Below are 26416 nucleotides of genomic sequence, written 5' to 3' on the forward strand. Positions count from 1 at the left end.
CTTGAGTATTACCAGTGGCAGAAACCAGCAACTCTGAGGACTAATGCTTTGATTGAGGGAAAGGAAAAGGGGAGAGGGAGAGAGGTTGAAAAAAGGGAGTGAGTAGCTAGAGGACAATAGAAATGAAAAGTGTGCCTGGTGGGAAGTGGTAGAAAAGAGGTCTTCCCTCATTCCTCATTCCAGAGGCAGCTCAGGGACTGAACTCAAGCATAACCTACTTTTTCCCCATTTAAGACCAAGTTTCCACCTTAGTTTAGGGCTTCATTTAACTTAGAGACTGTGCTTTTGGCCAGTGAGGCGCAAGCGTAGGGCATTAGGACCCAGCGATTGTTGTAGTGAGAGAGGTTGACTCTCGATCTCTCAATTTTTCTCAAGAGCTCCCTCCTCTCCCTTTGTCATTCTAGCTGCCTGCTGCCTCCGCAGCGTCCCTCTAGCTCTCTCTGTGCTAACTGCCTGCGCCTTAGACAGACAGGGTGCGCACAGCAGAAGGATTAGTTGGGACCTGCCTTGGTCACCCCATGGCATCCCCCAGAACCGTAACTGTTGTGGCCCTCTCAGTGGCCCTGGGACTCTTCTTTGTTTTCATGGGGACTATCAAGTTGACCCCGAGGCTCAGCAAGGATGCCTACAGTGAGATGGTAAGTGAAGCAAATGGGTGATGAGGAGCGCACCCCCAAGGGATTGCGAATACCTCTCCCCTTCTTTCCTTCCCAGTCCTGGTCCCATCCCCTTAACCCCTACCCCCACCCCTGACCCTACCTTCTCCCCAACAACTTTGCAGCTCAGAAGGAGCAGCTGGACAGGAGCGATTTCATTGGTGGGCTATGCCGGGAGCAACTGTTCTGGAGCCACTGAATGCCAGTTGGGGGAGGGGTTGCCCAGCGAGTCCCCCCACCCCCAAGTAAACCGGACGGCTGAGACCTGCATAACACCTGTCACTGGCAGGAGCCCTTCCCTCCTTCCAGTACGCCCAAAGTCTGGGCAACCAGTCTGCAAGTCTGATTCCTTCTCTTGGGGCTAGAGTTTAGCAAGCTGGAGAGTTTCTCTTCGGGAAGAACAAAGGGGAAGAAGGGAAAGAGCCGCGGGAGAATGGGCTACTAAAACAAGCAATTTTTAGGGGCAGGAAAGGTATTCCTCATCCCCAGCGGAGAGCTGACAGTGGTCCCCTAGCTGCCTGGGTGTGTGTCTGTATCCTTGAAACAAAGCAGTCTTGGATCAAATAAAGGTCACCGAGCGCCGGCTTCTTTCCCTTTTCTCAAGGGAGAGCTGGATGTTTTGTTTTATTTTGTTTTGTTTGTGGGCTAATCTGCAAAGTCTGCTTTTTCTCTCCTGCAAAATAGTCCATAGTCCACACCTTGCCTTCTGTGGATACCCAGGGCCAGGCCCTCTGCAGGTTTTCCCCTCTGCAGAGTTGGAATCACCGAAGGTGACTGGCCAAAACATCTCCTCTGCAACCTGGGGGCTGGGCTGCTCTCCCCAGTTGGGTGTCAAGAGGACTTGTTCCTGTGCTGTGGAGTACGAGGAAATGGCAGGGGATGTTTCCAGCACTTTCGGTCTCTTGCCTCTCCCCCTGTCACTTTGCCTCTTCATTTCCCCACCCTGGCTGAAGGGAACCTGCTTCTCACTGTCTTTGCCAGACTGCCAGTAATAGGAGGAAGCCCATTACTGGGCTCTCAAGGTCAAGAAGGAAAGGAGCTTAGGGGAGGAACAGGAAGGGAGAGAGAAAAGAGGCAAGAGGACCCCCACTTAGGGCTGAGGCAAGGAGGAATAGCTTCACATGTTGACAGAAATAAATAGCTCTCCTGGAGACCACTGCAGAGCCTTCCGGGGCCCCTCAACATGAGCTGTAAATGCATGGAGACTGGCAAATTGTAGATGCTAAGAAAACATTTGCAGGCAGCTCTGGCTTCTGTCTCAGGGTTTGAGCTGGTGCTTTCCATGTCTCCTTCACCACAGGATCACCCTGGGGTGGGGGATGGTGGCTGGGACTCAAGGGCCTAGGTCTAGCCCCAGTGGCAAATCCTAATGTGTTTCTCCTTCTCCCTTCCCCTCCTCTCAGCATGCTTGACCAGATGGAATTGAAATCAGGTCAAAATGAGTATTCAAGGCAGCCTGCATTGGGGAGAGGAGGGGCAGAGGGGTAGCCGAAGCCACCAAAGGGCTCAAAGAGCTAGGGCAGACGGACAGGGTGGAGGGGAAATGCCATTATATTTTTGTCTTGGCAGTAGTAGTTTGGTGTTAGCTTATAAATAAATGAATATGTTCTTGCTTTTCTTTACTTTTCATACATACATATATGTATATGTTTGTATGTGTGCACCTTAGGGATTTTTAGGCTTTCCATTTCCTTAGGGACAGAGTACCCTTCTTCAGTATTCAGTATACTCCCTGTCTCCCAGACTCTGCTCAACTGCTTTAGAGGCTCCCTCCCACCCCCCCCACCCCCCCCCCCACCCCCCCCCCCCGCCGCAAGCTGCACCCTAAGTACAGTGTTAGGCTCTGCAGGCAATCAAACTAAGATGGAGTCACTGGGAAGCTTCCTACCAGCTTGGCAGGAGCTCACAAGGAGGACCAGCCACAACTGGGTTTACAGTAGGTTTCTTCCCAGGGATTGGAGCTGTCTATTGCAGTCTAATGAAAGGCAGGAGAAACAAATATGAAGATTTCTTATCATACAGAGGAACATATTTAAATAGGTATAATCTAATACAGCAGTGTAGAACCATTGTGTGTGTGTGTGTGTGTGTATAAACACAATTCTGTGTTTCTGTGCTCAGGGGCATCTTGAGGGAATGGAAGAACTAAATCTAACTGGGAGGTGGACTTCACAGTAGTATGAAACTTGAGGAGGATTTTCAGACTGCCCTTTTCCAGGGTCCCCTTCTGCATTGAGCATTGGGCCCCCGGCCAGAGACGGCTATCTGGCATAGAGCCCACTGCATAGTGCCTGGACTGGCCCAGCTTTATTCTTGAATCCATAGGAAATGGGGAAAATTCAGTTCTAGTCCAAAGAAGGTGCTCAGTTTATATTTGCTGAATGGATGGGTGAATGAATGAGTCATTGTAGCATTGTCTTGGCTGGTCACCACCCTTCAGATTTCTCTGGTTGGCTCTTGATTATGCAGTTCAGGAGCCATTACTTGCTTCTTAGAAGGGGGCTACAGCCCCTCAGGACCCCAACCCTGGATCATCTGGGATGATTATCTGGGATTTTCTGTTTTCCATTTAGGAGTAAGTCCTCTGCTTTGATGGAGTTAGTCATGTATTAACAGCAGTGAATTTTCTTATAAGATCTCAAAATGTTGTTGTTACTTTAAGATCATTTGTTCTTTAAAATATTTCTGTGAGGAAGATTCATTTCATTAGTTATTCTTATTTTACTGATGGATAAACTGATCCAAGATTGTAGGGTAAACTGTTGTTGGTGCAGAGATTAGAAACCAAGTCTGTGACTCGATACTCTGAGTAGAGGAATCATTAGTGGTTACAACTGCTTTTCGGGATGTCAGAACTTACAGCTGATTCTTAAAAATATCTGGCACATTCTCTCTCCCTCTTTGTATCAGTTCAACTGCCTCAATCCGTACTTTGGGGTTTTGTTTTACTTTGGAATCAATTTTTCAAAAGCAGATTTTTTTTTTCTTGCTTTTCTTACGACTATTTGTTTTCCTGTTCTAAAACCATTAGTGTTATGTGTAGGTGTGGTCCCCTCCATGGAGAATCACTGCTAAAAACCAAACAGACAAATGACTATGAACTTCTTTCCTGTCTCTGCTGGGGAAGCCAGGAAAGGTAGTGGAAAGAGTACAGGCTTTGAGTTATATGGCTTTAGGTTCAAGTCCTGACACTCTTAGTATCTCTGTTTCCTCATCTGTAAAATGAGGAAAATAATTTCTACCTCAGAAGGTTCTTGTAAATATTAACTGAGATTTCATGTGGAATTATCTTGTACAGTGTTTACATATAGTAAGTGTTCAAGAAATGCTCTGGGTGAGGTGATGATGATAATTGACTCCATTTTATGCAGTGGCTTCCTAACTAATTTGAATGGCCACTTTAAGGGATTCGAATCAGGTATTTAGAAGAGCAAGATGCTATTTTCATGTGCCCTGGAGAACAGAGCTTTATGCAACCAGCTAATATCGAAAACTCCACACTTGCTGCTGGATAATGCACAGTAGATCCCATGCAGTATTTCCAGATGCCTCTCTGAATAGCCTATTTGGTGTGTGTCACCTCATACCTCCTCCAGATTTAGTAAGTGTCATTATAGAGTACTCTAAATCTCTTGTCAATTCAACATGAACGACCACTCCCATGACTAAATTCCTTCATTAATTAACTAGAAGTTGGGAGACAATGCTTACAAATGCTCAGCAGTTGACTTGCTCTGAATTTGGTATTCAGCAGTGGTTCCACCTTGTAAGCACAAGGAGCCACATATGCAATGGTAAGAAAACATCAAAATCCTGTCACAACGAAGCCAAGAGATTTTGGCCCTGAGGAAGACAGGGCAAATCTCTGCTTCTTTGCATCTGTCTCATAGGGAAGGTTTATTGATTTGATTGATTTGCTTATCTATAGTTAAATGCCCTCCTGTTTGTGTAACCCTGGGGAAACACTCCAGTTATGTTTGGGCAGTTTATTTGATGTCCATAGTAATCTTTTATGCTTCCAATCACTGCCATTAATTGCTTTCCAACTAGGTAATAAGATAGTAATTCACTGATGCTTAGACTATTCTGAGGTGGTACAGTATGTTTATTCCCTCAGAGAGGAAACTGACCCTGAGATGTGAAGTGACTTTGCTTAGTTCCCACAGCTAGCCATCCCAAGCTAAATAACATTGGAGCTTATGCCAGGGAGCTTGTAGCATCTCAGTGGTCAACAGCTGTGCCTGTTGTAGAGCGACCTTTGACTGACAGTGGAAGTCAGACTCTGCCCTAAGATGCTGGGAGGGATCCACTATGGTTAGTAGGACCAGGTTTGCCAGCTTCTTCCTTTAGGTGGGCATTATCTTTCTTTTTGGAAGATTATCCCTGAGCTAACTACTGCCAGTCCTCCTCTTTTTTTTCTGGAAGACTGGCCCTGAGCTAACATCCGTGCCCATCTTCTTCTACTTTATACATGGGACTCCTGCCATAGCATGGCTTTTTGCCAAGCAGTACCGTGTCCGCACCCGGGATCCGAACCAGCGAACCCCGGGCTGCTGAGAAGCGGAATGTGCACACTTAACCGCTGCACCACCGGGCCGGCCCCTAGGTGGGCATTATCTGACTGGGGAAAGTAGAATTGCTTAAAAGGTGTTTATCATTCACCTGGATATTTTGCAATTAAACATTTGATGGCTTTTTATTACATTTTATCTGTGATTCATATGTGGCTTTTTCTCCTACAGAGATTCAGGAAAATCATACTGGAGTCAGTCAATTTTGCAGCACTTATGTAGGCTTTATGGTATAAGACAGCAACTAGGCTGAGATTTTTAGCCAAAATATATTTTTGTCAGTGCCCTCTTCTGCTTTCATATAGTTTTTTCCCCTGTATACTTTATTGAAGTATAGCATACATACTGAAACATGCACGTAAGTGTACAGTTCAAGGTATTCTCAGACTACTCCTATGTAGCCAGCACCCATATCCAGAAACAGAACATGACCAGCACCTCAGACACCCCCTCACTTGGCCCCTTCCAGTTGCTACCTCCCCAAGGGTAATTACTATCCTGACTTCTAACAACATGTTAGTTTTACCGGATTTGAACTTTGTATAAATGGAATCATATAGTTTATCAGCCAAATTATTTTTTCTTTTACCTGACTGGCATAAGTGAACTAAAGTGGACCAAATCGCTTGCTCTTTGTTCCCATTTTGTCCTGATCGCTGGCTTGTATCTGTTATTAATTGTAATGGAAGATGATTATTATCAGACAGTTTTGAGCTGTTGAAATTCACTGTCATTACTATGAGATCATGGACCATGGGGTGTTGTGAAGAATTAATGACAAAAAGAAAAAGGTGGGGCCAGCCCTGTGGCTGAATGGTTAAGTTCGTGCGCTCCGCTGCAGCGGCCCAGGGTTTCGCCGGTTCGAATCCTGGGTGTGGACATGGCACTGCTTGTCAGGCCATGCTGAGGCAGCATCCCACATGCCACAACTACAAGGACCCAAAACTAAGATACAAAACTATGTACCAGGGGTTTTGGGGAGAAAAATGGAAAAAAATAAAATCTTTAATAAAAAAAAGAAAAAGGTATGACTAAAGGAAGGCTCCATATGCTTTTGACTCATGTCTGAATCATATCTCCTCACATCATAAGAATGGACCTGCTAGATTCATTGCTGTTGTCACTAAAATAATTACTGTGGCTTGTGAAAGAATGGATTTCTAATTGTGTGGTTCATTAATGATAAAACGTGTGTGTGTAGCCCTTGGTCGATGCTATGTGCTATGATTCTTTGACTAAATCTCCAAAATGCTCATGTAATTTACAAAAGGGTAAACTGAGGTAATAAAATACTTAGTAATTGTCTCCAAGCAATTTAGGGGCAAAACTCAAATTGGAATTTAGCTTACTTAAGGATCCCAACTCTAGGATATTACTGGATGATTGACTTTGATTAAAGGGATTTAACACATTGACTAAAGCCTTCTCTTTCCTGCTTCCTTCCCCATAAGGAAACTATGGTTACAGAGTCTGGGTCATTGCAATGGAAAGGAAACAGACCTAGCAAAGTGAATTGCAACAGCCTTTTGGGAGAGTGACTCAGTCAACTCTCTGTTCTTACTATCAGAACAATTAAAGTCTTTAGAGATCTAGTTACTATAGACTCAAGACATGTGACCCTTCTGTTGCTAGAATTGAGGTGGCCCAACCAAGCATTGATGGGACTGGCAATAGTAAGATTCCTTTCATGTCTCAATCCTACTCCACAGGAGAAAGAATAAAGGGCTTCCTATAATGTCAAGACCTCATCCAAGCTTAGTCCCATTTCTAACAAATTAAACATTCCCTGTCTGGAATCCTGGAGAATAGATGCTATCTGTACTTACTCAGCTTTGAACTAAAGAGTGGATGAAATGGCTCATCCACATTCCTCTGGAGAAAAGGAGAAAAGAAAAGAGGCAACAGCTGCATAAAAAGATCCACAGCTGCAGTTTAAGAGGTTAGATAAACAACTGAAAAAGTAATATGGAGTTACCCCAAATGGAGAGAAAAAAGATCACTGAAGTCATAGGAACTTGGTTTAAACACTTGGAATTTGGCCCCAGGCTACAGATTCCACTATAGTATAGATAAGAATCTATTCTTGAATGATGGGTGCTTAGCCCTAGCCAAAAAAGGAGCGTTTCCAGAAGTCACTGAGCCAGCATCTGGAAGTCTTGCCTCCAAACTGACTGTGAGAAACTCATCTTGCCTCTTGTGTTCATCATGTCAGAAGCTTACACTTAGGATTTAGGAATTGCCTTTTGGGAAACATTATGTTACTAATTAGAAGTGGTCCTTACTTAAAAGTGTTAAGGAAGCCTCTTGAGTCTAGATTTCTTACCCTAATGTCCTGCTTCCGTCACCAGAGTACAAGGGAGAGAGAGTGGGCAGGTGGCATCTAAGTTAATAGTGAGAAGAAACAGGCAGGCTCCTCCCCACCACCAGGTGCCTTAACCCTCAGCCCTGCTCTACCCCACCAGCGTCTGGCTCAGTTCAGCCCAGGGTTTTACTATGCCAACTGGTCAACCTCTCTCGTAATTTCTCTCTGAAAATCCCTGATTTAACCTAAGATGAGAAGAGCGAGGAAGAACAACTAACACGTTGTATTTCCTTATATGCTCAGGAATAGGGTAGGGACTAGGGTGAAGTGAAATTTTAAATAAAGACAGGATCTGACAGGGCCGGAATTAGGAAGAGCTGAGTGCGGCAGGGTTGTGCAAGTGCAGAGTTGGATCCTGCCTTTATTTACAGTTTTGATATTTTGTTAATCATGGATATTATTTACCTTCATTAATGAGTGTTTTTGGTGCCCTCTCAAATTTTGCACTCAAGGCCAATAGCCTCACCCCACCTTAGTCCTTGCCCTGCTCAGGAAAATGAGGCTCAGAAAGTCAAATTTGCCCAACCAGAAAGTGGCAGACATGGGATTTGAAGCCAAAGCTGTTTGAATCCAAACCCATGCTTTTTTCTCTAAACCATCTGTCTCTTAACAGTCCTCATAGAGGATTATCTTGTGCCCCTCATGATAATTAATCCATGAAATAAAGGTGCATTCACTTGTCCAGAAGTGAGAGAAATGACTTAACATTTGTTCCAAACCTAGAGTGTGTGAACACTATTTTAAGCGCCAGATGCTTCTGAGAGGTCATGTTGGCTTTCTGCCTGGTTCTTATAATACTTGTATTGCATCTGGCACTTTTGACTATTATCTTCGTAAAACTCCTCTTGGCCCCCATGACTCTACCTCTCCTGGATTTCCTCCTACTTTTCTGACCACATTTTCTTCTGTCTACTTTGTGGACTTTCTTCCTCTTCTCATTTCTTAAATGTCTGTCACACGATTTTACCCAATGTATATACTCTACGTGGGCATACTGATGACTATCCATTCTGTATCTTTACCCTAGACCTCTGTTACTGAGCTGCCTACCAGACATCTCCACTTAGATATCTTAGAGATAGTTAAACTCAAAAAGACCCAAAATGAGTTCCTTATTCCTTTCTACCCTCTGGCCCCCGCAAACCTGTTCCTCTGGATACATTCCCAAACTTGGAGAATCGTAATACTCTTCTATCTAGGCACCCACGCTAGAGACAAGAGAATCTTTTTTTTTTTTAAGATTTTACTTTTCCTTTTTCTCCTCAAAGCCCCCTGGTACGTAGTTGTGTATTTTTAGTTGTGGGTCCTTCCAGTTGTGGCATGTGGGATGCCGCCTCAGCATGGCCTGAGGAGCAGTACCATGTCCAGTGCCCAGGATTTGAACCGGCGAAATCCTGGACCGCCGAAGCGCAGGGCAGGAACTCAACCACTCGGCCATGGGGCCAGCCCCCAGAGAATCTTTTATGACTTCTCACTTTCCCTCACTGTCCACATCCAATAGGGCATCAAATTCTGTTGATTTTGCATTCAAAGTATCCTTGACTCTATCTTCTTTCCTCTGTCTTTACTCGAGTCCAGTTCTCTCCCCCAGTCTCCTTGCTTCCAGGCATACCTCTCCCAATCCATCCTCCACACTATTTCCAGAGGCAGCTACCTTCCTTAAAAGCAGATTATGGGGGCTGGCCCCGTGGCCGAGTGGTTAAGTTTGCGCGCTCTGCTTCGGCGGCCCAGCGTTTTGCCGGTTCGAATCCTGGGCATGGACATGGCACTGCTCATCAAGCCATGCTGAGGAGGCATCCCACATGCCACAACTAGAAGGACCCACAACTGAAAATATACAACTATGTACCGGGGGGCTTTGGGGAGAAAAAGAAAAAATAAAATCTTAAAAAAAAACGGCAAATTATGTTGCTCTCCCTGGCTTATAAAGTCCAGCTCCACAACACAACATATATAGTTCTCCATGATCTGATTCATGTCTATCTCCCCTGTCTCATGTATCCTCTCCCTTCCCTCCCTCCCCTAACCTATGCTGAACTGGGGCAGTGTTTGCAACACACCAGTCTATTTTGTGCCTCAGGGCCTTTGCTCATCCAGCTTCCTCTGTCCAGAATGCCCTTCCCTTGTTGATCTTGCAAACACTTGCTCTTCTTTTAAGATTCTACTCTAGCTATTCTCAGTCACCATGTAGGGAGACTTGACCACTCCCTCTGCTGCGCCTCCACTATACTCACTACATAATTTTATTTAGCACTCATAACACTTTGTTGCACTTACGTATTTACATAACTGTTCCTCGTCTTATAAACTCAAGTTTCAGGAAGGCAGGGCCTTTGAATGATTGATATCGGTATTCAGAGTACCTAGTACAGGGCCTGGCATGAGAAGGTACTTCGTAAAGACTGAATGAATTAATGGATACTTAATGAAAACAAAGCAGTGGGCCAACCCAAAAAGGCACAAAAAATCTCATCAATTTACTCCAAAATGAGGATCAGGCTAATCTGAATAGTGAAAAATATGATTTATCTATTACTCTAAGGTCAGTATAATTCTATTATTTTGTAATATATCCAGTGACTCCCTCCTCTGTCCTATTATGTCCCCCTTGGGCTACAATCAGACCTTGTACAGTCCCCTGTTATATACCACTGACCATGCTGCTTTATAATGTTGTTTATGTATGTTTATGTTTCCCCCCATTAGACCGAGAGCTTCTTGACCCTGTCTTATTCATCTCTATATCTCCATCGCATAATCCATAGTAGGTGTTCAATAAATATTTGTCGAATTAAAATTAATGAATTTGAACCAGGCTAATCAAGGCAGTGCTGGGGATTTATCTCAATGAACATGAGAGTGATTTTTGTCTTACCATATTCTTTCTAATGATATATTAGGGGCTAGCATTTGCATACATTTTTATTCTTCTATTTGCTTAGCACACACTTTTAAAATTTTTACAGATTCCACAAATATAAACTCCAGCTCAGCTCTTTTCCGAATTATCACAGATTCCAGATAGGGAAGTGCAGATTGGAAGGCTCTGCAATACTGTGCCTTGCCTTGTTTCATTTTTGTTGGTATTTATATGCACCTGGGTTTGGACAAGGCAGGCACTAGAAAATGTGGGATGTGGCTAATCTGTACCAGTTTTTATGGGCAATGAATTTTCTTTTAAATTCTTGACGTTTATGATTTATAATCAGAAAAAAATTTAAACTATAAAGCCAAATTCTCTTACTGTTGGTGCTGTTACTAAGGTTTAAATCACAGGGAACTCAGATTGCTTGCTTTTTTTCTTAATTACAAGGTTTTTATTTAGGGGACACTAAAAAATGGTGCACACTTGGCGGGGGAGGAAAGGGAAGGGTGGGGAAGGAGAACCTTGCTTGTGTTTTCTTCATTCTAAAGTGAGAATTGTGGTTAATGTAGTGATTTCCTTATGGTATTCCACTCTAGAAACGTGCTTACAAGAGCTATGTCCGAGCCCTCCCTCTGCTGAAGAAAATGGGGATCAATTCCATTCTCCTCCGCAAAAGCATTGGTGCTCTTGAGGTGGCCTGTGGCATTGTCATGACCCTTGTGCCTGGGCGTCCCAAGGATGTGGCCAACTTCTTCCTACTCTTGCTGGTGTTGGCTGTGCTCTTCTTCCATCAGCTCGTCGGGGATCCTCTCAAACGCTACGCCCATGCCCTGGTGTTCGGGATCCTGCTCACCTGCCGCCTGCTGATTGCCCGCAAGCCGGAAGACCGGTCTTCTGAGAAGAAGCCCTTGCCGCCGCCAGCCAGTGCAGGGAACGCTGGGAATGCCGAGGAGCAGCCCTCCTTATATGAGAAAGCCCCTCAGGGCAAAATGAAGTTGTCATAGGAAAGCGGAAGTGCAAAAAGTGGACCTTCCAGGCAGTTGCCTCCATGACACCCAGGAAGATGTTAGTGTGTGTTTTTCATTTGATTTATTTATCTTGGGGGAAAGGGAAAAATATAATCTACAAGTTAATGGCCCTATTGGCTTGTGTACACCTATACCCTAAAATGACCTCCCCACATAGACATATGTGCACCACCTTTAATCACTCTGGGGAAACTCTCACATCTTGCTGCATGTACATGTATACGGCTAACTGTTGAAGTGTATTTGTGAGACGGACTCCAGCAAGCATGTGACTGTGAGATTATATGTGGGCAAATGTATTTACTGTGTGTGTGTGCACGGGTGCACGTGCAGAGGAGAAGGATCTGTTCTTGAACTAATCCTGCATAGGTATCCTTCCCTTTATAGATTGATTCTAGCCGTGGCAGGATAAAATTAACTGCCTATAAAGAGAATCCTACTTCAGGTATAAAACAAGTGATATATTCTCATGGGATGGGGGAATCCCTCTATAGATTAAGCTGAAAACTTAAACTTACCACTTTAGGAAAAAGTTCCTTCAATTTGAGACGCTGACTTATATGTAAAATTAATTAGCCACGACTTTAACAGTTGCTTAACTTTTAAATACTCCATATTGAGTTTAATGAAAATAATGGATATATGCAGTCATTAGATAATCTAATCCTTCAAGTGATAAAACTGGAAGTTTCACCTTGCCTTTGTCCGAGCCCAACCTACTAAGCTCCTTTACTCACCTCACGGTTTGAAACTGAAGCAGTAAACTTGTTACCAGACATCTTTTTCAGATTTTCTTAAGCCAAAAGCTGCCTCACTTCCACTATTCCCAGCAGCTAACCAGGATTTGGCAGCTGCTCCACTGTCATGATAGAGGGAGTCCTGTCAGAAGCCTGTGAATCTCAAACTCTAGCTGTTCTCTTAAACAGTGTTTCCCCACCAAATAGAGACACTACGTCTACTGAATCTTCACTCAACTTTGCTAGTGTAAGCAGAGATCCAAGGTACCCCCACGGTTGTCTCCCTACACCTTTTTATCATTCTGGTGGGTGGAGTTGAGCTGGGGGAAGGACATTTGATATGGGTTAGTTGGATTGAGCAGTATGAAAATTTGCTTTCTTCATTACATACTGCTGTTTCTCCTTGTTAGATGTGCTTTGATGGTTTTAATATTGTGCGAGGGATAGGGAAATGGGTGGGGGTGTTGTGTGTGTGGGGGAGTACAAATTATTGTATTTTCTTCAATGTCATTGTTCTTGTTAATTGATACCTCTCTGTCTTATTTCTCTCATTCTTTCAGAATAAAAATTTTTGAAATTTGGAGGAAACTGTCTGGACAAATAATGAAAATCTGGAAAGAAAGGGTTCTATCAAGGGATTCAGGCTCTTTTATTTATTTTTTGCTAAGGAAGATTGCCATGAGATAACATCTGTTGCTAATATTCCTCTATTTTTTTCTGCTTGAGGAAGATTGTCCCTGAGCTAACATCCGTGCCAATCCTCCTCTATTTTGTATGTGGGTCGCCACCACAGCATGGCTGATGAATGGTGTAGGTCTGTGTCTGGGATCCGAACCCATGAACCCTGGGCAGCTGAAGCAGAGCATAGCAAACTTAACTACTATGCCACGGGGCTGGCCCTGATGCTTTTTTATTTTTGAGTCTGGATGCAGGAGAAGAAAGAGAAGAGGGAGTATAATCACTTAATATACTAATGAGATTCCCAATTTCTCAATCTCATTTAAGTTCGCCCACACCTCAGTGATGTCAGCACATAAGACAGAAAGCCATAGAATTAGGATCTCAATAAGATTTCCAGGTTTGGGGAGTTCTGCTTCATTAGGTGATGACAAGGGGAGGTAGAAGAATGATTTCCTAGAAAATTGCAGGTATATTAAATAAAGGTGAACCAGTGCCTCTCACTATATATGTGTCCACAAAGTGGCACAAGTTCCAATGCCACAGGTTTGTCACATTAGGCAAATTTTTTCACCACTCAGGGCCTGTTTTATCATTTACGAAAAAGAAGAGGATTGAAGGCTTAAAATCCTTTCCCATTGGTATGTCTATGAAATGATTAAAAGTATGAAAAAGAACTCTAGACATTTTCAGTTTTACTAGATAAGGAAGAGCACTTATCACGGAAAATATTGAATACTCAATTCTCATGCATGATTAATTAAGAGTTCGGGAAAGTACTCAGAAAACCACATAAATACAAGATGCGGTAAATAGTCACTTCTGTTGTAGTCTTTCCCAAATACATCAACTTGATCTTTGATTCTTCATCTCTCCCTAAGATTGCAAAGTTTTCTCGGACAGTTTTGCCTACAGTTTATAGGTATGTTCTGGCCTCAAAAAATCAGTGAGATCCGTTAAATTTATATCTTTCTTCTGATTCCTACTTTAGAAAGAGATTAAACTAGGGACCAAACTCCGTCTCAGATTAAGCCCTTGTTGCCATTTCAGTCAGTTTCTTTAAGGTCCATCGATTCCTCAAACTTAGGAATCTCGACATGTTGACTGGCCGGCTACGTGCAAGGTGCCACATCTGGCTCAGGACGCATGTTTCTAGCACACCCTGGAAGGTATGCGCGCCCATCCTCGGTAAAAGGAGGGCGGATCCAGGCAACCGTGCTTTCCTCCCAGCCCCTAGCTTTACTTGGGGAAAGCAACAACTTCAGAGGTCACAGACCTTTTAACCAAAGTCTCTTGCCCAGCTTGGGAGAAGCAGCCCTTACTGCGAAGTTTACAGTTTCATATTTTCTTACAAAGTTCCGACAAGTGGGGTCAATCTGAGCAAAATGACCACTATAATCTTGTTAACTTCAAGAATGGGGACACTAATTGTCCCGGCTTATGCAAAATGACTAATGCAAATATTATTAGAACAGTAGAAACACCAGCCAATCAGCAGGCTTCAGCAGCAACGGCCCACTTGCCGCACTTACCCGGGCCCGGGCGGGTGGGGCAAGCGGCTCTCGGGCTGGGTCTGCGTCAGCGTCGGCGCGCGCACCGCCTCGCGCCATTGAGCTGTAACCCAACCAATCAGGCTTCAGCAGAGCGCGCGGCTCCGCCCCCGCCGCCGGGCTCTCCGCGGAGGAGCATGCGCAGGGCGAGGCCCGCGCATTTGAATCCGGGAGGCGGTGTTGGGACGCTGGAGGCTTTAGGAACGAGGAGAGTATTAGGTGAGGTACTTTTAAAGACCGCGCGAAATGGGCCCCCCTCCCCGGAGGGAGAAGGGACTCTGACTTCTGAGCAAGACATCCTGCAAAGTGTGGCTGGGATCGGGTTTTGCCCCAGCCCAGGAATCTGCTCCGTGAGTCTGTCGCCGCCGCCAAGTTCGCTTCCTGCGGGGGCAGGCGGTGAGGGGGGGTGTTCTTGGGAAGCGATGGACGGTTCAACCGGGTGAGGTCAGAAGCTGCTCTCTCGCCCTTCTTTCGTGGGACCCTAGGAAACACCTCCGAACCTGGAACCTCCCCCTGGGTTAGGCATACATATTGCTCTCCAGCTCTGGCCTCATCTGTTCTGGGGAGGTGGGATCGAGTAAGTGTCATTCCCACCATTCTCTTAGTTTTTCCCATTTTGAAGCCAAAAACTTGGAAATCATTCTGGGTTCCTCTCTTTTTCCCTACATCCAGTTCTTTGTGGCCTTTGCCCATTGTACCTCCAAAACATATCACAAATACGAATATTTTCTACCTCTTCCACCACTATAACCTTAGGACTAGCTCAGATTACAGCTGTATCTCTTCCGGACTTCTGCAAGACCCTTTTAATTGGTCTGTTTCCACTCCTTGACTCCTAACATTCTGTTCTCCGCGCTGCAGCTAAAATGGTCTTAACACATAAATCAGGTGGTATCACTCACCTCTCTGACACTCCTCCCTTCCCCCATAGTTGCCCAAGACACTTAAAATCCGAACTCCTGGGGCCAGCCCGGTGGCGCAGCGGTTAAGGTCGCACCTTCCGCTTCACGGCGACCCTAGGTTCACCGGTTCGGATCCCGGGTGCAGACATGGCACTGCTTGGCACACGCTATGCTGTGGTAGGCGTCCCACATATAAAGTAGAGGAGGATGGGCACGATGTTGGCTCAGGGCCAGGCTTCCTCAGCAAAAAGAGGAGGACTGGCAGTAGTTAGCTCAGGGCTAATCTTCCTCAAAAAAAAAAAAGAAAAATCCAAACTCCTTTCTGTGACCTGCAAGTCCCAATATGGGAGTCCCTGGCTGCCTTTCTGACTTCATCTCCCCCTACGCTCTACCCCTTTTATGCAACCCCCACCCCCACTAGTGTCGCTGTTTCTCTAACACCCGAAGCTCTTGCTTTTAAGTTCTTAGCATGTCTCGCTCTTCCCTCTCCATGAAATACTCTCCCACCAGATCTTCACATGACTGATTCCTTCTTGGCGTTCAAATCTTAGCTTAAAGGTCACATCAGAGTGGCTTTCTCTGCACACTTATTCCAGAGTAGCTTCTCACCCCCAACCCCATTTCTGTCCCATCACAATGTGATGTTCACTATTAATTATTTACTTATTTTTTGACTCTCACACTCCTCCCCACCCCACCCCCGTAAGTTTCATTAGAGCACAGACCTTGACTGTTTTGTTATTTTATCTATGGTAACTAGAACTGTGCTTGGCATATAGATGATGTTCAGTAATTATTTATTGAATAAGTGAATTAATGGGGAATGTTTCTGTTCAGAGAATCCTTAGTTTGGCCACCAGTTTGACTTTTGAACTATGCAGTTTTAACTTAGCACTGACAAAGTGGGGAGCATAAAAGATTAAAAGCAGAATCAAGGAGGGGTGGAGAAAAGTAGGAGTGGAGAAAGGAAGACTGAGTTCATGAGATGGATTAATTTTGGACTCGCTTATGTGGTATAGCCATTTAAAGAGAACTTGCTGTGTTGCCTGTACCACTGTTCTTTTCCCACAAGGAGGCCAGTTCAGCTGGTAAATGTTACCTTGGAGTGTTGTTTCTCTCTATTCCTATTTAGGTCAGGGGCTATCTGAGAAAGTTGAAGTGTAGATTTTGTTGTCTGGATTGTTGTCAGTTTTTTTATTGTGTACTTGTTGTATGCTAGGTACTCTGTACTAAATGTTGGGAATATGGGCAGATATGGTCCCTGTCTTTGTGGAGTAAAAAGGGACTGGCTGATTAATGGTAACTTGAAACTTATTTCTGTATAGAACATGTGCAGTAATGTCATCCCAAAAGAGAGTTAAGAACTCTCAGTCACAAGGCAAGCCTTCACAAAGTAGTAATAGTTATCAGACTAATCTCTCGGCCTGGAAAGTAAAAGAGGACCTAAGCGACTCAAAGAGCATCTCGAAACATGGACAAAACAATCCAGTGGAAGATTATGAACATGCTGATGATAAAGCAGAAGATGCTCTGCAAATAGCAGTAAGATATTTCGAGAAAGGTAAGACAGATTGTTTTCCTTATGCAAGTCCAATTTCTGTAAAAAATATTCTAGACATTTTTCTTAAGGATTTTTAAAGAGAAGCATATATATTTGCTCATTCGTACTTTTTTTTTTTTAAGATTTTATTTTTCCTTTTTCTCCTCAAAGCCCCCTGGTACATAATTGTATATTTTTAGTTGTGGGTCCTTCTAGTTGTGGCATGTGGGATGCTGCCTCAGCATGGCTTGATGACCGGTGCCATGTCCTCACCTAGGATCTGAACCAGTGAAACCCTGGGCCGTGGAAGCGGAGATCACAAACTTAACCACTCGGCCACAGGGCCGGCTCCTCATTCATACTTTTGTTTATTTAATAGACATTTATTGAGCACTTACTATACATCAGTGTGCTAGGTACTAGAGATACAGCAACAAAGCATGTTCGTGGCAGAGTGGTTTCCACACTGCTGCAAGTTGGGATTACCCGAGAATCTTGAAAAAACCCTGATGCCTGGTATCCACTCTTAGACATTTGGATTTTATCAGAGTGGGATGCAGCCTGGGCATCAGGATTTTTTAAAGATTCTCTAGGTGATTCCAACATGCAGTAAAGTTTGGGGACCACTGTGCTAGTAATGAAACAGCTTATAGTCTAAGTTCAGTGCTGTTAGTTAGTTTAGAGCAGAGATGCCAGGGCACGAGTCAGTTTTCCTCACTGAAGGTGCTATTAAATTTTCTAGAATTTTAAAGGCTTTGAAGGGTTTTTAGGAAGATGTTTTTAACATAAAACTATTCCTTTAAACTATCCCAAATTGTATTTGTTGATGCTGAGGACTGAAAGAATTTTGAAGATCCTACTTATTTAATATTGTTCCTTTTTCCAGGTCCCACTAAAACTTCACGGAGTAAAGATAAAACCCTGGAAAAACACTTGAAAACTGTGGAAAATGTGGCTTGGAAGAATGGGTTAGCTCCAGAAGGAATTGACGTTCTATTAAATGTGGCACTCAGTGGCAAATTTGGTATGTCAAGGGCATATATTTGTCATCAGTTTGCTGTTAGTTTTTTTTTTTTAGGTAAAATTGGTATATAATATTATGTAAGTTTCAGGTGTACAACATTATAATTCGACATCTGTATATGCTACAAAGTGATCACCACCAAAAGTTTAGCTACCATCCATCACTATACAGTTACAAGTGACCCCCTTCACCCGTTTCACCTACCCCCAGCCTCCTTCCCCTCTGATAACCACCAGTCTGTTCTCTGTATCTATCAGTTTGTTTTTGTTTTGTTTCATTGTTTTGTTTTTTTAGATTCCACATATGAGTGAAATCATAGAGTATTTGTCTTTCTCTGACCTGTTTCATTTAGTATAATGCTCTCAAGGTCTATCCATGTTGTTGCGAATGACAAGACTTCATTCTTTTTATGGCTGAGTAATAGTCCATTGTGTATATATACCACCTCTTCTTTATCCATTCATCCATCGATGGACACTTAGGTTGTTTCCATATCTTGGCTATTGTAAATAATGCTGCAGTCAACATAGGGGTGCATATATCTTTTTGAATTAATGTTTTTATATTCTTCAGATAAATATCCAGAAGTGGAACAGCTGGATCATATAGTAGTTCTGTTTTTAATTTTTGAGAAATCTCCATACTGTTTTTCATAGTGGCTGTACCAATTTACATTCCCACCAGCAGTGTACGAGGGTTCCCTTTTCTCCACATCCTCTCCAACACTTATTTCTTGTTTTTTTTTTAATAGCCATTCTAACAAGTGTGAGGTGATATCTTACTGTGGTTTTGATTTGCATTTCCCTAATAATTAGGGGTGTTGAACATCTTTTCTTGTTCCTGTTGGCCATCTGTATGTTTTCTTTGGAAAAATGTCTATTCAGTTCCTCTGTCCGTTTTTTAATTGGAGTGTTTTTTTTTTCCTGCTTTTTCTCCCCAAATGCCCCAAGTACATAGTTGTATATTTTAGTTGTAGGTCCTTCTAGTTGTGGTATGTGGGATGCTGCCTCAACGTGGCCTAATGAGCAGTGCCGTGTCCGTGCCCAAGATCTGAACTAGCGAAACCCTGTGCCGCCGAAGCGGAGCGTGCAAACTTAACCACTCAGACACGGGGCCGGCCCCGGAGTGTTTGTTTTTTTGTTGTTGAGTTGTATGAGTTCTTCATATATTTTGGATATTAACCCCTTTTCAGATATGATTCGCAAATATCTTCTCCTATTTAGTAGGTTGCCTTTTTGTTTTGATGATGGTTTCCTTAACTGTGCAGAAGCTTTTTAGTTTGATGTGGTCACATTTGTTTATTTTTGCTTTTGTTTTTTCGCCTTTGGAGTCATATCCAAGAAAATAATGCTGAGACCGACGTCAAGGAGCTTACTGCCTATGTTTTCTTCTAGGAATTTTATGATTTCAGGTCTTACATTCAAGTCTTTAATCCATTTTGAGTTAATTTTTGTGTATGGTGTAAAATAGTGATCAAGTTTCATTCTTTTGCATGTGGCTGTCCAGTTTTCCCAACACCATTTATTGAAGAGATTGTCCTCCGTTCTCCATTGTATGTTCTTGGTTCCTTTGTCGAAAACGAATTATCCATATGTGTGGGTTTAGTTTTGCTCTCTCAGTTCTATTCCATTGATCTGTGTGTGTTTTTATGCCAATCTCGTATTGTTTTGATTACTATAGCTTTGTAGTATAGTTTGAAATCAGAGGGTGTGATACCTCCAGCTTTGTTGTTCTTTTTCAAGATTGGTTTGACTATTTGAGATATTTTGTGATTCTATACAAATTTTAGAATTATTTGTTCTAGTTCTGTGAAAAATGCCGTTGGAATTTTGATAGGGATTGCACTGAAACTGTAGATTACTTTGGGTAGTATGGACATTTTAACTATATTAATTTGTCCAATTCATGAGCGTGGAATATCTTTCCATTCATTTGTGTGTTCTTCAATTTCTTTCATCAGTGTCCTGTAGTTTTCAGTATACAGGTCCTTCACCTCTTTGGTTAAATTTATTCCTAGGTATTTTATTCTCCTTGATGCAATTGTAAATGGGATTGGTTTCGTAATTTCTCTTTCTGGTACTTTGTTTTTAGTGTATAGAAATGCCACAGATTTCTGTAAATTTATTTTGTATCCTGCTACTTTTCTGGATTCATTTACTAGTTCTAACAGTTTTTTGGAGAAGTCTGTAGAGTTTTCTATATATAATATCATGTCATCTGCAAATAGTGACAGTTTACTTCTTCCTTTCTAATTTAGATGCCTTTTCTTTTTCTTGACTAATTGTTGTGGCTAGAACTTCTGATATTATGTTGAATAAAAGTGGCGAAAGTGGACATCCTTGTCTTGTTCCTGATCTTAGAAGAAAAGCTTTTAGCTTTTCACCATTGAGTATGATGTTAGCTGTGGATTTGTCACATATGGTCTTTATTATGTTTAGGTATATTCCTCCTTTACCTACTTTTTGGAGAGTTTTTATCACAAATGGATGTTGAATTTTGTGAAATGCTTTTTCTGCATCTATTCGGATGATCGTATGATTTTTATCTTTTGTTTATGTGGTGTATCACATTGATTGATTTGTAGGTGTTCAACCATCCTTGCATCCCTGGATTAAATCCCACTTGATCATGATATATGATCCATTTAATGTACTGTTGAATTCGGTTTGCTAATATTTTGTTGAAGAGTTTTGCATCTATGTTCATCAATTATGTTGGCCTGTAATTTTCTTTCTTCATGGTGTCCTTGTCTGGTATTGGTATCAGGGCAATGCTGCCTTTCCCTCTTCTTCAATTTTTTGGAGTAATTTGAGAAGGATAGGTATTAAATCTTATTTGCATGTTTGGTAGAATTCACCAGTGAAGCCATCTGGTCCTGGACTTCTGTTTTTTGGGAAGGTTTTGATCACTGATTCAATTTCTTTACTAGTAATTGGTCTATTCAGATTTTCTATTTCTTTACGATTTAGTCTTGAAAGATTATATGTTTCTAGGAATTTGTTTCTTCCAAATTGTCTGATTTGTTGGCATATAATTTTTTCATAGTAGTCTCTTATGATCCTTTGTATTTCTTTGATATCAGTTGTAACTTCTCCTCTTTCATTTCTGCCTTTTTTATTAGCACCCTCTCTTTTTTTCTTGGTTGGTCTAATTAAAGGTTTGTCAATTTTGTTTATTTTTTCAAAGAACCAGGTCATTTTTTTTTTTTTGAGGAAGATTAGCCCTGAGCTAATGTCTGCTGCCAATCCTCTTTTTGCTGAGGAAGACTGGCCCTGAGCTAACATCCATGCCCATCTTCCTCTACTTTATATGTGGGACACCTGCCACAGCATGGCTTGCCAAGCGGTGCTGTGTCCGCACCGGGATCCGAACCGGCAAACTCCGGGCTGCTGAAGTGGAACGTGCACACTTAACTGCTGCACCACCGGGCCAGCCCCAAAGAACCAGGTCTTCATTGATCTTTTCTATTGTCTTTTTCTTTTGTCTCTATATTGTTTAATTCCACTCTAATCTTTATTGTTTCCTTCTTTCTACTGACTTTGAGCTTCATTTATTCTTCTTCTAGCTCCTTAGGTGTAAAGATAGATTGTTTATTTGAGATTTTTATTGTTTCTTGAGGAAGGCTTGTATTGCAATGCACTTGCCTCTTAGGACTGGTTTTGCTGTGTCCAAAAGATTTTGCTATGTCATATTTCTGTTTTCATTTGTCTCCAGGTGTTTTTTTTATGTCTTCTTTGCTTTCTTCAATGACTCACTGGTTGTTTAGTAGCGTGTTATTTAATCTCCATACTTTTGTGAGTTTTCCTGTTTTCTTCTTGTTATTGATTTATGGTTTCATACCATTGTGGTTGGAGAAGATGCTTGGTATAATTTCAGTCTTCTTGAATTTATTGAGACTTGTTTGGTGGCCTAAAATGTGATCTATCCTAGAGAATGTTCCATGTGCACTTGAGAAGAATGTTTATTCTGTTGCTTTTAGATGGAATGTCCTGTATATAACTATTAAGTCCACCTGGTCTAATGTGTTATTTAAAGCTGATGTTTGCTTATTTTCTGTCTGCATGATCTATCCATTGATGTAAGTGGGGTTTTAAAGTCCCCTATTATTATTGTATTGCTATCAATTTCTCTCTTTACGCCCGTTAATATTTGCTTTATATATCTTGGTGCTTCTTATTGGGTGCACATATATTTATAAATGTTATGTCTTCTTGCTGGGTTGGCCCCTTTATCATTATGTAGTGCCCATCTTTGTCTTTTATTACAGTTTTTGTTTTAAAGTGTTTCATTTGTTATGAGTATAACTTCACAAGCTTTCTTTTCATTTCCATTTACATGGAATCTCTTTCTCCATCCCTTCATTTTCAGTGTGTGTGTCCTTTTAAAGTGAGTTTCTTGTAGGCAGCATATATATGGGTCTTGTTTTTTTTATCCATTCAGCCACTCTTTGTCTTTTGGTTGGAGAATTTAGTTCATGTACCTTTAAAGTAATTATTGATAGGTATGTGCTTATTGCCATTTAGTTAATTGTTTTCTGGCTATTTTCATAGTTTCTTTCTGTTCCTTTCTTCTTCTCTTCCCTTGTGGTTTGATGGCTTTCTTTAGTGTTACCTTTAGATTCCTTTCTCACTTTCTTTTGTGTATTTACTATAAGTTTTTGCTTTGTGGTTACTGTGAGGTTCATATATAACTTCTTATGTTTATAACAAATTCAGACTTGGAAGGAATTTAAACCCTGAACATCCTAATTTTAAGGGTGAGGAAACTGAGGCCAGAATGGTTAAAGAGACTTGCTTAATGTCAGAACTAGAATGGGGGAACTCAGATCTCCTAACTCCCCTTCTAGTGTTTATACTACACCACGCTGCTACTGGGTTTTCTACTTTTGGTTTTATTTTTGAAAATTAAGACAGCTATCAAAACTGGATGCTTTATATACTATTTCCTTGCCCTTGCGTGTTGAGCTTCTTGTGTATACCCTAGCATCATGTTTGCAGGGGTGTGTGTGTGTTTTAAAGCAGCAACACATTACTAGCCAAATTCAGTGTATGACTCCCAGGTGTTTTAGTTCTATACTTTACCTGGTTAATTCTCTGTGTTTTCCTACAGTTAAATTTGACCTAATAAAATTTGCTTTTCTTGTAAGTGGTTTCAGATTGTTTAGTTCTAATATCTTTCCAGGAAACTGTGTTTAACCAATCACTGTCTATCAAGAACAATTCTGTTTCTCCCCTCTTCCCTTAAAACATGTATAAAATGTACAGGTGTTTTCTATTTTGGAATTTCTCTTTTGTTTTTTGGTATCTCAGAAATTAATAGTTAGAAGGTTTTCCTGATGTTTGCCAGGTCTTGTGGCAAGTGCATGCCTCTTTCAAAATGCATGCCTCAGACTCGGAAACTTGTATGTCCAATTGTTAAAGTAATCTCTGGCTTTCTAGTCTAACTTCATTTTTCTATTGAGCTGGAATTTGGTGATGTCAAATGTGGCCTCCTAAATTGCTTTTCTCCCTTTTAGTTGTTTCTATATATCCCCCATCACTACTAGATCTTTACATGTAGCTCTTTTGCTAAATTGAAATGCATATTCAGGGGCAAGTGTGCTAGAAATGTCATCATAATTAGGGATGAAGGGACTTTAGACTCTTTAGGAATTAATTAAAATTCCCTGGAAGGTAAGAATAGAGTCTGTATTGAATTCCCCCTTTGAATTTGGTACATGTGTAAATTGTTAGTGGTCAGACTGTTTTAAACTTTAGAAGGATTAGGGGATGGGAGTCAGGGAGAAAAGAGAAATACCAACAAGAAACCACAAAAGTAGGAAGCAGAGATTTTTATTCTTGTGATTTCTTGCCTGTCATCACCACTTTCTTTCTTTTCCACAGAATGATGGGGGTAGAAATTGATGAGGTATATTGTTGTAGTTATGTAGGATGAAAAAATCTAGAGATCTAATGTACAGCATGATGACTATAGTTAATAATCCTGTAGTAAATACTACAAATTTGCTGAGAGAGTAGATTTCAGGTGTTTTGACAACACCAAAAATGGTAACCATGTGAGAAGATAATATGTTAATCAGCTTGACTGTAGTAATCAGTTCACTATGTATATGTATATCATATCATCATGTTGTACATCTTAAATATATACAATTTTTATTTAAAAAAAATAAAAGTCTTCAACTTCTTGGGAAGAAAGACAAGACATAAGTTTCTGAGAATGCCACTTGCAGGCAAAATTAAGGACATTTTTTTTTTCGGCGAAAGGATGTGATCGCTATGCTAGAGTGCATATATAAAACACTGTTTAAAGACAGGTAGAAGATGTTTCTAAGATTGATGCTTGCCAGAGAGGTTGAGAACAGTGTTATTATACTGGATGGATGTGATCACCACACTGTCACACATGTCAAACAGTGGTTAGAGGCATGTGTATCCAAGATGTTTTTGAGAATTCTACTTGCATGAGAAATTGAGAACAGTGTTTTTTCAGTGAATAGTTGTGATCACCACAATATAATGCAAGTAAAACAATGTTTAAATATAAAAAAAAATTTATGAAATATATATTTAATTCTTGATGCCTTAATCAGAAGTTGATGTAAGATGTGCGCAAAACAATTTCAATATCACTTCTGTTACCAGATGGAAGAATACCATGGAAGCTGAGAGAGTATGATGGAAAGATTGGACCAGTATAGAATGATATTACTGCCAGCTAGTTCCAAGGATAACTGTTCCATTCTACTATCCTCCCCACTTTTTTGGGGGGTATGAAGAATACAAATTATTTACTTATTCTTAAAAGCAGCTCATGCAAGATGTCTGTCAGTAGCTTTAGATAAATCAGAATCGATCATGCCATTAAAAAATAACAACAAAAAAATATCATCCTTGAAATTTTTCTGTGAGTAAAAGACTTTTCTTTTGAGGTATAATTCACAGACCATAAAATTCACCCTTTTAAAGTGTAAATTCAGGTTTTGTGTTTCTTTTTCCTCCTTTTTTCTCCCAAAGCCCCTCGGGTACATAGTTGCGTATTTTTAGTTGTAGGTCCTTCTAGTTGTGGCATGTGGGATGCCACCTCAGCATGGCTTGATGAACGGTGCCATGTCCGCACCCAGGATTCGAACTGGCGAAACCCTGGGCTGCCGAAGCAGAACGTGCAAACTTAACCACTCGGCCACAGGGCCGGCCCTAGGTTTTGTGTTTTTTTAGCATATTCACAGCATTGTGTAACCATCACCACTCTCTTAATTCCCAAACATTTTCATCAGCTCAAAAAGAAACCCTGTATGCATCCTTCCTTTTAAATAGAAATATTAGAGCCAAAGAATTATGCTTTATAATTTATATTAGAAATTAAGGTACATTTTTGTTTTGAACTATGTTTTATAATGATGATAAGACATATCAAATATTACTCACTGTTTTTTATTGTCTTCAATATAAAGTGAGATTTTTAGGACCAAAAGCGAAAAATAGTAAGGGAACAATTGGGATACTAAAAGGTAGTTTAATTTAGAGTTTGTCTGCTTTCCAGGGAGTGCTGTAAGCACTCAGATATTGAAGTGCATGATTCCAGCAACTCTAATATCAGAAGATTCTGTGGTTAAGGCGGTCTCCTGGCTTTGTGTTGGCAGATGTTCTGGTAACACCAAGGTAATCTTTTTAAACACTTTGATTATAAGTCCTTCAGAACCACTTAAGGGCTGGCAAGGAAGAGCCACTTATGGAGTAATGGCAGTGGCCTTTTGTGCAAAGCCTGTAGTTTTAGAGCAATATAGCTTGATGCAAGAACTCTGTTCAAACAGAAATTTTTACTGAGAAATAAAACCTATTATCCTATTTTGTGCTAGAGGCTTCTAAAACAGCCCTGAGGGGGAAATTAAACTCTTCTGTGCCAGTTATATTTCTCTAAAGATAAGCGTTTTGTCTCTCGATAGGTACTTTTTTATCGTTGGCTGGTTGCAATGTTTGACTTCATCGATCACAAGGAGCAAATTAACTTGCTGTATGGCTTCTTTTTTGCTTCATTGCAGGATGATGCACTGGTAAGTAAAAATTGGACGGTATCATGCATCGATCAAATGGTACGTGCTTGTATATTGACGTAACGTATGTGCTTCAAAGTGCCACACAATGTGTTTCTCCTTACTTATTTTAAAATATATCAAACATAGAAAAGTTTAAAGAATAACACAACAAACACCGTTGCATCTGTCTCTCAGTTTAACAAATATGAAATTTTACCATAGTTGCTTTATATCTTCTTTTAAGGAAATAAAATGTTACAGATAGAATTGATCCACGTTGGAGTCTCTACTGATCTAGAGCAGCGATTGCCATCTTTTCCCTTTTAAACCACTTCAGCAGGGTCCTTTGGGTCACTTATTCTACATTTTCTTGATTAACACTGCAAAAACCTCATCAGAATTAATGAGAGGGAGAGGATTGCTTTTTGCTTTTCTTGAGATGCCAGTGGACTGATTTTGATTAACTA

General features: G+C 41.3%; 2 protein-coding genes across 4 annotated transcripts in view; both read left to right on the forward strand.

The window, feature by feature from the left end:
• The first annotated feature begins 337 nt into the window (after positions 1–337).
• Positions 338–12808, forward strand: TMEM35A (transmembrane protein 35A). The gene is made up of 2 exons (XM_014854885.3): positions 338–638; positions 11052–12808. The coding sequence occupies exons 1-2, from the start codon at positions 519–521 to the stop codon at positions 11457–11459; spliced, it is 528 nt and encodes a 175-aa protein (XP_014710371.1). The 5' UTR covers positions 338–518; the 3' UTR covers positions 11460–12808.
• Positions 12809–14559: 1751 nt separating this feature from the next.
• CENPI (centromere protein I) overlaps positions 14560–26416 on the forward strand; it is a 63576-nt gene continuing 51719 nt past the window's right edge. The window contains exons 1-5 of one of the 3 annotated variants that reach the window (XM_044763980.2): positions 14560–14667; positions 16676–16911; positions 17777–17914; positions 25457–25575; positions 25860–25967. In XM_044763980.2, the coding sequence (XP_044619915.1) occupies positions 16689–16911; positions 17777–17914; positions 25457–25575; positions 25860–25967 (588 nt within the window). In that variant the 5' untranslated portion in view covers positions 14560–14667; positions 16676–16688. Of the gene's footprint in view, positions 14799–14939; positions 15026–16675; positions 16912–17776; positions 17915–25456; positions 25576–25859; positions 25968–26416 lie in introns of those variants that run through there. The other 2 variants (XM_044763981.2, XM_044763979.2) reach the window with 2 other exon arrangements.

Source organism: Equus asinus, chromosome X, assembly GCF_041296235.1.
Source record: "Equus asinus isolate D_3611 breed Donkey chromosome X, EquAss-T2T_v2, whole genome shotgun sequence".
Classification (NCBI taxonomy): Eukaryota; Metazoa; Chordata; class Mammalia; order Perissodactyla; family Equidae; genus Equus; species Equus asinus.